At 44.4% G+C, this 16,290-nt stretch overlaps 2 protein-coding genes and 1 long non-coding RNA gene across 12 annotated transcripts in view; 1 reads left to right on the plus strand and 2 right to left on the minus strand.

Annotated features, from left to right (window-relative positions):
• Positions 1 to 7,501, plus strand: part of PLEKHH1 (pleckstrin homology, MyTH4 and FERM domain containing H1) — a 53,182-nt gene extending 45,681 nt beyond the window's left edge. For all 8 annotated transcript variants that reach the window (XM_019451466.2, XM_019451469.2, XM_019451468.2 and 5 more), the window contains 6 exons: positions 258 to 399; positions 1,542 to 1,684; positions 1,815 to 1,944; positions 3,866 to 3,952; positions 4,242 to 4,388; positions 5,327 to 7,501. In XM_019451466.2, coding sequence (XP_019307011.2) covers positions 258 to 399; positions 1,542 to 1,684; positions 1,815 to 1,944; positions 3,866 to 3,952; positions 4,242 to 4,388; positions 5,327 to 5,488 — 811 coding nt within the window. In that variant the 3' untranslated portion in view covers positions 5,489 to 7,501. The remainder of the gene's footprint in view (positions 1 to 257; positions 400 to 1,541; positions 1,685 to 1,814; positions 1,945 to 3,865; positions 3,953 to 4,241; positions 4,389 to 5,326) is intronic.
• On the minus strand, positions 150 to 1,548 carry LOC128773022 (uncharacterized). Its single transcript, XR_008417237.1, has 2 exons — positions 798 to 1,548; positions 150 to 700 (listed from the first exon to the last, which is right to left on the minus strand). It is a non-coding gene; the product is annotated as an uncharacterized LOC128773022 (long non-coding RNA).
• An 18-nt stretch (positions 7,502 to 7,519) lies between the features above and the next one.
• PIGH (phosphatidylinositol glycan anchor biosynthesis class H) lies at positions 7,520 to 15,365 on the minus strand. Of its 3 annotated transcripts, none has more exons than XM_019451475.2 (4): positions 15,094 to 15,365; positions 10,087 to 10,296; positions 9,534 to 9,614; positions 7,520 to 8,184 (listed from the first exon to the last, which is right to left on the minus strand). In XM_019451475.2, the coding sequence occupies exons 1-4, from the start codon at positions 15,271 to 15,273 to the stop codon at positions 8,092 to 8,094; spliced, it is 564 nt and encodes a 187-aa protein (XP_019307020.1). In that variant the 5' UTR covers positions 15,274 to 15,365; the 3' UTR covers positions 7,520 to 8,091. The 3 variants fall into 3 exon arrangements, with proteins under 3 accessions (XP_019307020.1, XP_019307021.1, XP_019307019.1); XM_019451476.2 differs by having other exon boundaries at positions 7,520 to 8,347; positions 9,534 to 9,617; XM_019451474.2 differs by having other exon boundaries at positions 9,534 to 9,617; positions 15,094 to 15,364.
• Between the last annotated feature and the right edge of the window lie 925 nt (positions 15,366 to 16,290).

Below are 16,290 nucleotides of genomic sequence, written 5' to 3' on the forward strand. Positions count from 1 at the left end.
CAGGGAGCAGATCCCCTCCCCTGATCCAGTAGCGTGGTGGTGTATTCAGGTGTAACATGTGCCACTGTTGCTGAGATCTAATGGCCCTGTATCTGCCCTGTGTCATGTTTAGTTAAGTTTTTCTGGAGGCAATAGAAAATAGGCTCACAGATGGTATAAAGAGAATAGTTTCTTTCTTTGGAAATCAAGATAAACAGAGGCCAAGACATCCATTCAGGATCCCAACTGAGTCTTGGCTTCTTCTGTCTTCCCTGTAGGCTGTACTTTCGGAGTCAAGTCAAAGGGGAGACGGAGCGGGAGCGGCTGCTGCTTGCCTCCCAGACTAGCGGGGAGATAGTGGCAGGGAGGTTTCCTGTCAACAAGGAGCTGGCTCTCGAGATGGCTGCCCTGATGGCCCAGGTAAGGCAGTTCAGGAATTGGCAGGATCAGGGCACCGTGTCTGAACTCACACGTGGAACGTACCACACACCCTAAAACAGGAGACTGCAGACCCTGTGGTGCCTGAGGGGAGGGTGGCCTCGCTGTCCCTGGCTGTGGAGGGAAGCTGACTCCTTACCCAGCAGAGCCCTTCACTGCAGATACAGGTTACGGACAGAACTCTGGACATGGAATCCAAAGATTTGCCTTTGAGTGCTACCCGCCTTCCCACTGTGAGATTTTGGCCAGGTCACTGCAGTGGTCTGTGCTTTAGTTTCCTTGTCTGTGTAAAGTAAACAAAAATGCGTCCTTGCATTTCCTTCAGTATGCTACTGAAATGATGTATATCACATAATGGATGTGGCAAAATTTGTACTTACAACTGTAAAGCATTGTAAGTAGAATTAGGAAGGGGAACACGCATTCAGACTTTGACCCGTCTCCTTATTACCTTGAGGAGGCTATCTGGCCAAAGGTATCTGGGATGCCCTCCTGGTTCCCATGAGAAAGGGTCTGAATCTACATGGTGGAGAGGAAGGAGCAATAATAACAGTTGATCTTTATAATAATAAGCATTTACCCAATACTCTATAGAGGGTCCTCTGCTGAACAGTTTATATGTATTATCCCTGTTAGTTCTTAATTCCACTTAATAGATGAAGAAATTGAAGCCCAGAGAGTTTAAGCAGCTTGCTCAAAGTTACAAAGCTGGCAGATGGCAGAGCTGGGATTTGAGTGAGGTGTCTGATTCAAAGGCTTGGAACACTGCAATATTCTAGGAGCTGTAGCATCTTCAGTTCTGGATCTCATATTTTTGGATTAGAAGCCAGAATATCCATAGTTTTCCTTTGCCGCTAATTGTGTCTTTGGATAAGGCACTTAACTTCAGCTGCCAAAGGCAAGTTGATGTAAATAATCATCTAGGACCATAAGGTGGTTTCTCTAGTGTGTGTGAAACTTGAGACACAGGGTCTGTTCACAAGAAGTGTTTTCGCATCCGTTCACACCCCACCAATAAAGTAATGAAGTAATGGTTTATTTCACCTCTCCAGCAGCCCCAGCCCCATCCCCACCCCATCCACCTCTGGATTCTTGACTGCTCACTCCATGTGCTTCCAACACAGGTAGAATATGGAGACTTAGAGAGGCCCACCCCACCAGGCCCTGGGAGCACACCCCCTGCCAAGCTTCAGCATCACCTCCAACAAGTCCTAGACAGGTTCTACCCAAGGCGCTACAGACACGGGGCACCCCCTGAACAGCTGAGGTAGGCTGCAAGGTCTTGGAGGGGGTTGCTGTGGGGAGGCATGGACTGTGGAGCCGGGTTAGACCTCCAGTTGCAATGAAAACATGTTGGCACTTCACGGCCACCATCTCTTTCCATCCGTCCAAACCAGGCACCTGGCAGATCTGCTGACCACAAAGTGGACCGCACTGCAAGGCTGCTCCCCTCCTGAGTGCATCCGCATCTACCTGACAGTGGCCCGGAAATGGCCTTTCTTTGGTGCTAAGCTTTTTGCTGCTCAGGTAAGTGTGGGTGGTGTCCAGGGAAAGGAGTGATTACCACACCCTCAGGAACATGCCCTGAATTTCTCAAGCTACTGCCCACATCTGGTCACGTTTGAGTCAGTCCAGGCTCCAGGGCCCACCTGCACACTAGCAACCACCAGAGGTCGCTGTTTCTCCACCCATTTCTGGCTTTCTCTCAGATTTCCAGGGTCCAGAGCAGAGTTGTGATCACTGCTTTTGGGCCAGGATTATGTCTGGGTGATGTTCATCTTTCCTTTTTGACTGCTTTATTTATTTATTTATTTATTTTTTTGAGAATAAGAGCAGGGGAGGGACATAGAGAGACAGAGAGAGAGAGAGAGAGGGAGATCACAAGCAGGCTCCATGCCCAACTCAGAGCCCAACACAGGGTTCAATCCCAGGACCATTAGATCATGACCTGAGCGGAAATCAAGAGCTGGATGCTCAACCAACTGAGCCACCCAAGTGCCTCCTTTTTTTTTTTTTTTTTTTAATTTCTTTTACAATGCTACCCCTGGGCGGGGTGGGGGAAGGACTAATTTACACATAAGGATTCAAACTTGACATAACACCCTCAAGAATGCTTTCATTTTTTAAAAAGTGTAAAAGAGGGCGCCTGGGTGGCTCAGTCGGTTAAGCATCCGATTTCGGCTCTGGTCATGATCTCATGGTTCAGGAGTTCAAACCCTGCATTGGGCTGTCTGGTGTCAGTGCAGAGCCTGCTTCAGATCCAGTCTTCCTCTCTCTCTGCCCCTCCCCTGCTCACACTATCTCTCCCTCTCTCAAAAATAAACATTTTTAAAAGTGCAAAAGATAGAACAATATATAACCTAAATGAATACATCTCTACTGACTTAGCATGGCCAAAGGAGACTCTTAAATTACTCAGGCAACAGTTAGTTTCACTGCAGGAAAGGCCAGGTGACCCATATTAATTTCAACTGGAACTTTTCTTCTCCAGGTGTCTGGTGTGCATAAAATTTATTCATACTCAGAGGATCCTCAAAGCTGGATCATGATCCTGTTCACTAACAGTACAGATTAGACAGTGGACATTCACTCATTTATTCAATAAAGAATTGTTAAGCTCCTGCTAGGTCTCAGGCACTGCCTAAGATTACAAGAGATGAGCGAATCAGACACAGTCCTGGCCTTTGTGGGGCTTCCCATCTAGTAAGGAGGTACACATTAATCAGATAATCATATATATTCTCTCTCTAAATACATACGTTATTTTGTAAGCTGTAACAAGTGTTCTGAAGGCATATAAGGGTGTTATAAAGGCATATAATGGGGGACCCTGGGACCCTCTGTCTGGGGGGTTGGGAAAAGCTTCTGAAAAGGAGGACATGTCCTTCCCTTTCCCCAGCCTTTTGGGTAGGAGAGATAGGAAATCCAGATTGCTCTACTGCAGTCCTGGCAGTGAAAGTTAGTCATTTTAAGAATTGTCCAACAGAGAGTTACTTTTCTCACTGGTAGTGCCTAAAGCCCCTCAGATTGCTTGCTTTCCTGTTTCATTTGCAGCCCCTAGGAAATTGGCTGAAGCAAGATGCACTTCAGCTGGGAGAGACTGTTTGTCAGTTTGTGTGAACTAGAAAACAGCCCAGTCTCCATGCTCATGAGAGCGGCCAGGACTGGCCTTTATTGTGCAGCACAGAGCCTCCCAACGAGTGTACTATGGCAGGATGGGCTATAGGTACCCCTCTCCTCTTGGGACGGTAATTAGATAGCTAGAGCCCCAAGGCTATTTACTTTGGCAGGCTGTGCAAGTACCATCTTTCATGTTTTCCAAGATGTGAAAAAGGTTGGAAACCACTGCCTAGCAGATCCCTGGATGTGCCTTCTTCCTCAGAAAGCTCTTGTCAGTTCAGCTTCCCTAGCTGTGGACATGTGTGATGAGATTTTCCTGTTTCCCCAGCCTGCACAGCTGTCTTCCAAGGAGAATGCTCTGGTGTGGATTGCTGTGAATGAGGATGGGGTCAGCATCCTGGACCACAGCACTATGGTATGGAAAGATGAGGGCTGGCCTTCTGACCCCTCCTTCTCCTGAACAGCATCTTTTCTTCTGTCTGCACTCAAAGGCCTGAGCTAAGTGAGGCCTCGCCCCAGCCTTGCTGTCCTCTAGTCTAGATACAGCTTATTGACATTCAAGACATGAATCTCCAAATTATGACCACTTCAGAGTTCTCCCTTTCTGGTTAAGGCTACCAGTGCCCACAATAGACAGGGGATGCTGGTTTAGTTCAGGAGGCAGGTGGAAAATTTCCCTAGAACTAACGGGCTTCTTCTCACAGCATGTGCACGTCACTTACCCCTACTCTTCAGTAATGACCTTCGGTGGCTGCCGGGATGACTTCATGCTTGTGATCAGATCCATTCTGGACCAGAGCTCTGGAAAAGGCCACACTGAGAAGTTGCTCTTCCGGATGGCTGCTCCCAAGGTGGGTCTGACAGCTGCTAAAACATGTTACTCAGATCTACCTAGTATGATGAGGTGGGCTTGCAGTTAGGAAAGGATGCTGGGGTTATGACGACCATACTCTAGAAGGGCCCTGTCCCAGGTACAACTTTTGGCCTTGTCTGTAGTCAGTCCTCCAAGGGTTCAGGTAGCATGGCATCTCAATAGTCACCGGTGAGCTCATCAGTGAGGGGTTGGCCGGGAGGGCACGCACTCTGGTCCGGCTACGTCCATGCTCTCCACATGGGCCTCTCAGCCCTTGCAGCCCAGCACCACGCAGGCTTGAGGCGGGGCCCACTTGCTCTTCATTCAGCTGATCCAGGGGCCAGGGCAGCGTCCTCCTCAGTGTGCTGTCACCTTCTCCTGGGCTCTGCCAACACTAGTCACAAAGTGGGACAGTCTGTACACGCGCCACCCCCCCCTTGTGGTCTTTAAGACAGTCCCAAAGACTGCTTTAAGAGCTTTGTTCCTACTCAGTACAGGAAATACTGACTAGCAAAAATAACAATTATAAAGGCTCCAAAACCTAAGTTCTGATTAATACTTCCTGATTCCATTCTGAAAGTCACTGGAGACCCTGTTGTTTTAATCGTAAAACTGGAGTATCCCAAACCTCCTCCTCTCTTTAATACCACCCCTGCCATAGGAGAGGCTATACAGACACCTTCCTCCAGGAAGGACCACTTCCCCACTCGGAGGTAAGCAGAGAATATTGCTCCTCCTGTTCTCAGGAGGGTACTGTGCGCCAGTGGCCCTTCAGACTAACAGGTACTGTGTCACTGAGCCTCTGAACCTCCCAGATATTTTAAGAGGTAAGAAACTGAAGCCCAGGAAGGTTATACACCTAGTATAACAGCTAGGGAGAAAGCCAGGATTCAGGCCAAGGCTAGTTCAATTCCTTTGTTTCTGCTGTCTCCTTAGATTGCAGAGGCTACCTTCATCATGGCCAGCTACATGAACCATTGCTCTCCAACTGTGAACCCACCTACGAACCCACCTGCTGCCCGCCAGCTACGGGAACTGGACAGACAGCAGTTTTTTGCTTCTGTTCCATGTGCTGCCAGAGGGCCAACGTTGCTGTGAATATTTCTCCTACCCCTTTCCCCCTCCAACCACCTAGTGCCTCTGTGATTAGAGATTGGTGTCCTGGGGTGTGATACTACTGTGATGGGGTCTAACAGCCCTCCCCCAGCTTGTTCTGTGAAATGTGTTATTTCACTTTCCATGAAGCCTTCATTCTCTAGGTGCCTTATCATGTTTCAGGGCCCAACTTTTAAAAATCCAGACCCAGTATAAAAACCACTTTTTTTCCCACAAGAATACTGAGCTCTGGATGCTGCCCGATTCTAGATACAAGACTGGGATGGTCCATGTTACTAGTTACTGAGGGCGTCAGTGCCATAAGTCAGAGCTTTCTGCACTGATACTCTTAGGAAGGATGGTATCTTTTATATCGTATATGGTCCTTATGTGGGGATTTATACTTGAAGTTTTCCCAACATCCCTGAACAAGACAGGACTAAAATTTCCAATTCACCTGAACTGTGACAAAAGCCTAGAACTCACTAAAACTGGACTTCCCTTTCCAGATGGGAAAGGTATTGGCAGGGCTAGAGGAAAAGGAATAGACTCACCTTTCCCCTTCCCCACTGCAAATGAGTAGGCATTTGCAGTGCCCCTCTGGGGCAAGAGTTCCTATCTTTGCAGGACAAGGAAAAGGCACTATCCCTGCTGAGATTCAAGCTGTTCTTCCTCACACTCTGTGAGCCCAACTGGGTGCAAGCAAGGTCAGGGAGTTAAGTCCAATCTGACTTCTCCCTGTCTCATTTTAATGACTGGCCAGGGCTCAGCAAAGGCTATGCTTCCTGCTGTAGGATGGGATGGTCACCAGTGGTTTCCTTGCTCTTTGAAAAACCCAAGCAAATGCACTGTTTTTTGCTGTTTTGTGAGGCCATCATAGATGAGTCAGAAACGGAATCCAGGCTCATGGGCCTGAATTTGCTCCTCAGGACTCAATGGCAAACTTCTGCTGGGAATTAGTCCAAGGGCAGAAGGTACACAGGTGATACCTGTCCTAGCCTGAAAGCACCCTGGTGATATAAATATCTCCCCATCTGCAATTGAGGCCTTCTGCTGAGTGCAAAGGAGATGATCTTTGCCTCCACCCTCCCCTAACAGAAAACAGAAAGACGAAAGAGTTCATTTATACTCTGATTCTGTGCCATTGGAGAAGCTGAGCTTTATTTCATAGCTCTAAGGCAGTCTCACCATTTATCAATCAAGGGCTGAAAACTGTGTGGCTTGAGCAGGAGCATCCAGGAACCAAGCCTTTGACTTCCACAAAGTGTGTGTGTGTTGCACACTGCAAAACCTTCAAGGTTGGAACTAGTTCATCTGAACACCTCAGCTGCTATAAGCTTCCCCCCCTCACCCTTTAAACTGACAAACATGATTAAAAAAAAAAAAAAAAGCACATTAGAGCATCTGTCTTTTAAACTTGACTTTGCAAGGCTGGCAATTTACAGCCGTCTCCCGTTTCTGTTGCTGCCTTTCCCCCAGGATATGAGATCTAGCTGAGACATTTCTACCTCAAACAATTCAAACATCACATGTACCACAGTCTCCTGAATAACCCCTCCTGAGCTGATGTAAAAGGAATTACAGCTCTAGTTTTATAATATCCTGAGTATCTCTAATGCCCATGAGGATAATATTATCTACCTGGGAATTTAAAAAAAAAAAAAAAAAAGGATCCTAAGGAAAAAGCAAGAAAGGAGCTGCGTTCACACTGAACTTGGGGGTCAAGCTGTTTCCCCCACCCTAGCTCCTTCCCAGCCTTTCAGGAATTCTCCCATAGTGTATTAAGTACAGAAGATACTGCCTTATAATCAAAAGCTTCTGCAGTTTGTGTGTTTATCCTTCTTTAACCTGTCTGGAAACCAAAGTCGAATTTCTGTCTGGTCTTTTGTCCCATCCCTCTTGGCAAAAGAAGTGTTTGAAACCATAGACAATGCTGAGTAACAAGAGTATTAATGTGCCTGACATCCAAGACTGAAATGCCGTGTTCAATGTCAATAAAAAGCAACTGTCTGTGAACCAGGCAATTATTGTGTATGTTTTGGAAGGAGATCGATTTATTAAGAGAGTCATCATAAATTAACCCTGTACAGAACAAAGGAGCTAGGTGAACAGAGACTAGTCTTTTGTAGGACATTTCTTCCTACTCACCAGTACCTGAACGGCTTGACTTTTTTTTTTTCCTTAACTTTTATACAGGGGTACTATGTAGTTGGAAATTATGTTTCTTAAGATAGCTGATGTCAGTTTCCCATGGTCTTGCTCCAGAAATTCTACAAAAAGTAAACCTGAATGTGTTTAGGAATTTCACAAAGTGCTCTTTGTTAACATTACTTTTGACATGTCTTTTCTTAAGTTCTCCCCCTAGTTGGTAAAGTAGGCAAAACCTTACAAGCGGATCACTACAATACACAGAAGGACTTTGCTCAACATCACACAATGAGTTAGGTTTCCAGTCACCTGCTCTATGGCTCTGAGATCCACTGCATCCATACTGGTTCCTAGGACTGTGTCCACCCGATGGTTTAGAATACAGAAAATAAACCAGCCACTATGGCTTAGGAGTCATCTCCCATGGAAGACAATACTGGCCTTCTTTATGCTGGGACTCATGGACTTGCTGATGTGGCTTTCTGGTGCGCCAGGACCTCCTGGCAGCTCCTGTACACTTCAATCAAGCAGTCCAGGCGGGGCTTGGCACTCTGAATTCCAAAGGGGAGAAATGCAGAGTCAAGATGAACGTAAGAGAGCGCGTACTGGTGCTGCATCCATGTGCAACCTCAATCTCTCAGCACATCAGGGGTCTAAAGGGCTCAGGCGTGAGCCCAGAGAAGCAGGAGCTCAGGCCAGATGGCACCCTACTGGCTAAGAAAGCAAAAGGAATAACAAGGACAGACCCTCTTGGGAAATTCACAGCTGTGAAACAGTCCTCAAGGGCAAGAAAGGCAATTTAATATGTAAATATTAAAATATTTTGTACAGTGAAATGCAATACAACCAAAATTAACAGAAAAGTCACAGAATGGGAAAAATATATGTGGAAAGCGTATTTAATGAAAATTTGTTACCCAAAATATATAAATTGTTACAAATGCATAATCAATATCTAGATTCTACTTGATTAATAGAGGAGATGGATAGTTTTAAATAAGAGGAAATACTGGTGGGTAATACAAGGAAATATGAAAAGTATCTTTGTCATTTAAAGAGCAATTTAGTAACTTTAAATTCCTTTACCTACATACTAAAGTAAACAAGTAACTAAATCCACTGTTAGCCAAGACTATGAAAAACAAGTACAAATTCTCAAAGTATGGTAAAGTTGTCCAATCTCTGGAGCCAAATCTCAAACTGTAAAAATCTACGATACTGTTCATAAGCTTTAACAAGATAATTCTGAACTGTAACGCAAAAGAATTTTCACTTAGCAGCCTTAAATTTTTTGTGAAAAAGGGCAGTAAGACAGTTAACTATATACATAAATACTTTATATACTTACAAAGTAATTTACTATAATCATGTTTGTATGAGAAAATTTTGTAAGAGCAAGACAAAAAATAACCTGGAGATGATTTCAAAACCCTGCAGTAGGGTGGCTAAATAAACTTAGTCAACATGATAATATAACCATTTAAAATAATAAGTATAATGGCCTCTGTAGATGCATGAAATTATGTATATTAGATTTAAAAAGCAAGACACAAAAAGTATACAGCAGTATGTGTAGATCAATGACATCTATGTAAAAGCATATATTGGCAGCCTAACAGAGTAGATGAATGGTGATTTGTGGGCAGAAATTCCTATATATTTTTTCTCTAAAATTTGTATAAATTCATAGTATTTCTGAAAGCCTATATCTGCTTCAGAAAGAAACTTTTGAAATAACTAAAATCCTAACTCTCACTAAAAGTAGCTGTCAAGTGTCCTCAAACGTTCTTGACAACAAAAGTTGACATTCCTACCGAATATAAGTAGCAATGGATATGCAGAGAGCAGGGAAAGGTAACGGATTTTTTGAAGAAACTTTAGACAAGTGTTCTGTGCTCACCTGGAAGACAGGTACTACTTGGGATATCCCATGTGGTTCCACCGGATCCTTCAATAAAATGCAGAGGTAGTAAATCACCTTCTGCTGCAAGAAAATAAACCAAATAGCAGAAATCTAAGTGAAACTCATTTTGTTTCTTTTTCTTCGAGGGAAGGCTAAAAACTTTTTTATAAATGGTTATCTCTACGTAGTAGAACACTTGATCACTTTTGAAGTGAGGGAGTATATTCTCATTCTTTAGATGAAAATGACAAAACAGCAGCAGCAACAACCAGAGATGATTTTGAAATCAGGCTAAAAAATAAACTTGAAATGCTGACTCCCTATCTATGAAAACTTATTATATCTCTAAAAATAAAGGAATGTACCTTTTCAGTAGAAATTTCACTTTCAAGGTTTATAGACACGCTAGCCATAAAGGAAACACTACAATACTGGAACAGAGTCTTCAAGTTTAATTCTGTGACATCAAACACTTTAGGTATTAAGTAAGACTCATTTAGATCCAGGCAAAGGCCATGGGAGAAACCTGTAATACTACTCAACTACTTACCATGTAAATACCTTCATTGATGATAACATCCTTCACCTTGCCCATCTCAATGAAGGTAGTGCTTTCTTTGCCTGAAGCATAAGATGAGGTCATCTGGATACCAAGGGAATCTATGATTAACAGGGTCTCCTGATCAATCTTGACAAAATGGAGGTAACCGAGCAGGCCTAAGAGGGTGATGAAGATGGCAGCAGAGAGGATTATGCTGTTCTGAAGAGAGAGCCAGACACAGGCGATAAGATTACCAAGTGATCCTCCCGCACAGATCTCTGCTGTTTAACAGGTCCCTTCTAGGCAATGCCAAAAAAAGTCTGTATTCTGCTGTGAGTTGAACAGATGAGAAGAACATGCATGGAGGAAGAGGAAATCACTTTTATTTCAGCTCTGTAGTGCTGTGTGCTGGGAAAGCAGATGATGAAATATATCCAGGCAGTAAATGGATAGGTGTTGGAGGAGAACCTCCATCAAAACAGTATCTACCATCGCACCACTCTCAGAGATTTTTCTTCCAAAACTGAAACTTAAGGATTCACACCATTTTCTCTCATGCTCCATCAGCAGAATAGACAGTGCAAAACCAGACAGTTCATAGTAAGATGCTTAGCACAGGGTAGCAGAGAGTACTCAACAGCCCCCCTCCTCCTTCCTAATAGAACTTGGGGGTGAATCATGATTGGTTCCTATTTGTTCTGCCAATGACTGCGTTAGAAATGAGCACATGACACAACTCTGGCTAGTCTGCTGGAGAGGCTTCTGGAAAATGAAGTCCGTCTTAAAAAGAGACCTAAGGAAAAGAAGGTCCCTTCCTCTTAAAAGTTTTGATGCCTGGAACTACTATGGGGCTACTACTACTCTGCCAGACTGTAGACAAATGTAGAACGCCAGGCTGAGGACAAGTAGAGTGCACCAAGGGTGGAAGAGCAGGAATATGAAAAGAATCAAAATCAACCAAGCCTCTTCTACCTTCTAGAGCCCTCCAACCTCCTGACTTCTTGTTTTGTTAAATAATAAAGTTTGTATCATTTAGGACTCTTTTAGTTCTTTTGGGTTGTGACTGAGTAGCTGAAATGACTAACTTAATGTGTTATGGGCTCAAAAATGGTATTTATTCCTTTGATTCTAAAACACATTTACAGGGGCGCCTGGGTGGCTCAGTCGGTTCAGCGTCCGACTTCGGCTCAGGTCATGATCTCGTGGTCCGTGAGTTCGAGCCCCGCGTCGGGCTCTGTGCTGACAGCTCAGAGCCTGGAGCCTGTTTCAGATTCTGTGTCTCCCTCTCTCTCTGATCCTCCCCCGTTCATGCTCTGTCTCTGTCTCAAAAATAAACGTTAAAAAAAATAAATAAAAAAAAAAAAACACATTTACAGCCTTTTGAAGTTGAATGTGTTTTTCAATTGATGTATGTTTTTTCATGTGCCATTATTTTTTTCCCCCCAAAAAAGCTATTATTTAGGAGGATGGCACAGAGAAAAAAAATCACTGACTGATCTCTCAAAAGAGATTCAGTAATTTACTGTCATTCCTTGAAGGCAAGAAGTATCTTATCCTTTTTTTTTTTTTTAAGTTTATTTTGAGAGAGAAAGAAAGCATGAGCACGGGAGGAGCAGAGAAAGAGAAGAGAGCAAGAATTCCAAGCAGGCTCCCTGTTGTCAGCACAGCGCCCAATGTGGAGCTTGAACTCACAAACCAGGAGACCATGACCTGAACCAAAGTCAGACACTTAACCGACGAAAGGCAAAGTATCTTATTCTTTATGACTGACATGATGCCTTCTTTGACCTAACTCTAGTCAAGCTCTTCTAAACCCTCAACCTCGGTGTCCATCCTTATTGGGCCTGCACTACCCAACAGGCTGTACCAAGAATCTGATGACCCTCACCTGCCTTTAGCAAGAATCATGTCAATTTAGACAGAATCTCCCTTCACCTTTGATGTTTCTTTTTAGCCATTTTCCATCGACTCCCACTGTGCTCCTTGGCTATAAATTCCCACTTGTCCTTGCTGTATTCAGAACTGAGCCCAATTCTACACTGAGATCTCTTTTCTCCTACTGCAATAGTGAATAAAATATGTTTTTATTGCTTTACTGGCTGCCTTTGGTTTTCTCTGAAAATACTTTTCTACTTCGTTCTACCTAACACATAGTTAAGTGTTGGATCAAGAGTCTGTTTGGGCCCGTGATCTATTTTTGTTTGGTCCACCCTGAGCTAAGCATGATTTTTACACTTTTAAAAGAACTGTTAAAGAAACAGATGACTATGAGACAGAGACCTGTAAAGTCTAAAATATTTTCTATGTGGCCTTTTTTTAAAAAATATTTATTTATTATTTTGAGAGAGAGAGTGTGAGCAGGGGAGCGGCAGAGAGAGAGGGAGACACAGAATCTGAAGCAGGCTCCAGGCTCCGAGCCATGAGCGCAGAGCCTGATGCAGGGCTTGAACCCATGGACAGTGGACCACGAGATCATGACCTGAGCCGAAGTTGGACACTTAACTGACTGAGCCACCCAGGAGCCCCTCTATTTGGCCTTTTAAAGATAAAGTTTGCCGACCTCTCTACTGATAATTACTTGTTGACTAATGAATGGAGGGTAGAAAAATCTATGTGCAGGGTCTCTGGTGATCCAGAAATATCTATTTTGAGTTAATTAAATGTCTAGTATCTAGTACAATGTCTGGTTCACAGTCTTAACTGAATAAGCATTATGGATGAATACAGAGAAATAAAATTCAGTCCTGGCCCTTACAGATGTATTAGAGGCAAAATTAATACATATAAAATATTTTTGGAGAATACTATGAAAACTGTGCCTAAGAAAGGATTAAAAGAGAGTGAGAGAGAGACATCAAGGCACACAAGGATATCCCATGAAGATCTCCAAGGAAGGATTTCATTGGTGCAGAGAGGTGATGGTTACTGACAGACATATTTGGTTGAGGAAAGGAAGGGGGAAAAGCATTCCTGGTTGGAATAAGGTAATAACCTACAATTTTAATAGAATTGTGAATTCAAAAACAAGAAGGAAAGAAGGGATGAAGAACAATAAATGTTAGAGGATTTAATCCATATCAGTTTTTTAATAAGGTAATCCCTGCTCAAAACTTCATTACTGCCTGCATTCTTTATACTTCATTTTTCTGTCTGAAATTCTAACAATTCAGTATTTATTTGGGCTGAAATTAAGTCTCATGTTTTTATAAATTCTTTCATCAGACTTCTTCTCACCTCTGAGATTCATTACTCTGACAAACAGTTTTGAACACAAGGAAAGGTAAGAAACTTTGGTACACAGAGCCCTTAAGAAGTGTTGCAGTAGAGTTTAAAGGAAGATAAGGTTACTGAGCCCCGGGCACGTGATGGAGGTAAGTGGGACACACCAGGATGAGAGTACAAAAAGGAGTTGGCATAAAAAAGACTTCTATTTAAAAATTTTGCTTAAGCAAGCCCTCTCCACGGAGGAGACAGTATAGTGAAAAAGAAACGGTTTCAGAGTCAGCCCTGGGTTTGAACCCCAGGTATGCTGGTTGCTAGCTCTGTGACTTTGGATAAGTTATTATTCTTTCTGAGCCTTGGTTTTCTTCTAAGGTTAAAACTAGGCATTCAGGAAAGCAGCTGGCAATCAGTGGGCATTTAATAAATATCTGTTCCCTTCACCTCACATGGGCACATGGCCAGAATTCAGGCTAGTATTAAAATTCAACTACATTATAAATTAAATCTTTTTAGGGGGAGGGAGGACTGTCCTCGCAACTTAACCAATTCAACTGACTTAAGAACCAACTTTTAGGGGCGCCTGGGTGGCTCAGTCGGTTAAGCGTCCGACTTCGGCTCAGGTCATGATCTCACGGTCTGTGAGTTCGAGCCCCGCGTCGGGCTCTGTGTTGACAGCTTGGAGCCTGGAGCCTGTTTCAGATTCTGTGTCTCCCTCTCTCTCTGCTCCTCCCCTGTTCATGCTCTGTCTCTCTCTGTCTCAAAAATAAATAAACGTTAAAAAAAAAATTAAAAAAAAAAAAAAAAAGAACCAACTTTTAGATACAGTTTGGTACAAATTACAGCAAACTTAATTTTGCATATACCTGTGCCAAATTACCACACTCTGGTGGCAAAAAAGCCAATGAATGCAGTAATGAAAACAATATCCAAATTACAGAAATAAATAGTCCTAGCTCTGGTCAATCACTCCTGGAATAAAATATTCAATTCAGGGCACTACATATGAAATTAAAACTAAACTCATCCTGAAAAGGGCAATTAAGGTGACTCCTTTTATTTGAGGGCTGTCACAAAGCTACTGCATGTGACCCTCACAATAACGGTGAAGCTAGACTGGCAGGCAGCAATTCCATTTTAGACATGTGAAAACTGAGGCTCAGAAAGTAGGAATGAGTCTGGAAAGTGAGCACAGAAACAACTCCTCTCTGAAACTTCATAATTCTTTAGAAAATACTCGAAGTTGGGGGAAGGGACTGGGGGGGAGGTGTTCGATTGCCTTAAAAAACAGAAATTAGGAAGAATTATCAAGCTCTCAACGTGTGTGTGTGTGTGTGTGTGTGTGTGTGTGTGTTCACACATACATATTGTGGAGGCAAAGACAAGTTTCCTAAGACCTAAGGTATTATTAACAGTGATTCCTCTAGGAGTGGAAATGATGGATGAGGACGATCCACTTAATAGTTCTCTCAACTCTTGGAACTGAATTACTGCGAGCATGTACTACGTACAGCACATGAAAGTTAAACTTTTAGGCTGTCGTGCAAGGGCTACTTGTATGCTAGGTGGAACCGCAGAGCAGAGCACGACCCGTGAGAGGGATAAAGTACAGGAGTACAAACCACTAAACGTAAAGAAAATAGCTGTGCAGCAGCGGAACCAGTGAGTTCCCGCCCTCCGACCCTACAACAGCGGGAGGGTCTGGCGGGAGGGCCAGACTCGACCCTAAGACCCCAAAGGCCCTTCCAAACCCGAGCCCCCGACTCCGACCTCGGGAAGGGGCCGACCGGCCGTTACCTCGCAGAGGGTGAAGAGTCCGTAGGCCGCTAGCCACACCGTGCAGGTGACAGCGGTGAGCGAGCGCAACGAGAGCCGAGGGCAGCTGATGCAGAACTCTCGGCAGGACGGGGAGTAGTAGCGGCGCTGCAGGGCCAGGCGGCCGCCACAGATATCCGAGAAGCTCTGCTCATCTTCCATGTCTCGCTCGCTCCCTCCCGGCCGGGACGCGCCGCTCTAGACCGCCCGCCAGCGTAACTCTCGCCGGCTCTGGACCCACTTCCGGAGAGCGGCTTTCGGCCCCGCCCCGTTCGCCCCTGTCTCACGCTCGGCGCAGCCGCGGTTCCGGGACGAGAGGTGTGGCGCAGATCCAGAGCTTGTAATTCGCCGCTAGGTTGGGCCGGGGTTTTGTGATTGTCTACTGCAGAGACTGCATTGGGCCAACTCAGCCTGCCGATTAAAGCCGCTGTTAAAAGCGGTGTTGCGCTTTCTCTCGGCAAACTGATTTCTATTTCTAAGCCAGAGTACGCTCTAAGGAATCGATCCACAGGTATACACTCATTCATTCATTCCTGAGCCAGGTAGTTTTAGGCGCCAAGGGTACAGCGGTGAATATTGAAGGTCTGCCTTCAAGTGCCTTCCTTCCTAGTAAGAGAAACAATACGTAAATAATTGCAAAGAGTGCTGCTGAAAGTAATATGACCGGCAGAGGTGGCCTGGGGACGTGCAATAGGACAGTCAGGAAAATCTCTCTGAGGAAAGACCCTGGAGCTCCCAAGAGAGGATCCGGACTGGTCTGGGAGAGCTCTGGAGGAGGAATTTGCCAGGTTGGAGGACCAGGAAAGGCAAAATCCCTGAGGCTGGAACAAGGTTGACTTATTGGAAGAATCAAGAGGCTGCCACATGGAGAATGCATTTGGAAGTTGGGGAGGTAGAGGTAGGGCTCAGGTCCAAGAGCGTCTTGTAGGGCCTGGGAGTTTCTCTCTTCCGAACCACTGAGTGGAGCATTGAGTAGACAAATGAGGCTTGGCTGGGACTCCGTAGCAAGAAAGAAAGATGTAGAAGGTATGGATAATAAAATTACTAAACTCATGAGTAACAGCGGCCTGTGGGTTCTTTCTTTTTCTTCTTCTTTTTTTTTTTTTTAACTTCGGATGTGGCTCAAGAGTGGCTTGTGGCCTGTGAAAAGAATTATGGTGCTTCAGCCCTGAGGCAGCA

Source organism: Panthera pardus, unplaced genomic scaffold (genome assembly GCF_024362965.1).
Source record: "Panthera pardus isolate Hobbes unplaced genomic scaffold, ASM2436296v1 HiC_scaffold_24, whole genome shotgun sequence".
NCBI classification, from domain to species: domain Eukaryota; kingdom Metazoa; phylum Chordata; class Mammalia; order Carnivora; family Felidae; genus Panthera; species Panthera pardus.

Excerpts from the sequence above, each read along its gene's own strand:
- PIGH (XM_019451474.2), bottom strand. The coding sequence starts at position 15,273 with ATGGAAGATGAGCAGAGCTTCTCGGATATCTGTGGCGGCCGCCTGGCC. Across the intron at positions 9,618-10,086 it reads TCAATGAAGGTATTTACATG|CAGAAGGTGATTTACTACCT; the intron begins GTAAGTAGTTGA and ends ATTTTCTTGCAG. Across the intron at positions 8,185-9,533 it reads AAGTAGTACCTGTCTTCCAG|AGTGCCAAGCCCCGCCTGGA; the intron begins GTGAGCACAGAA and ends TTTGGAATTCAG.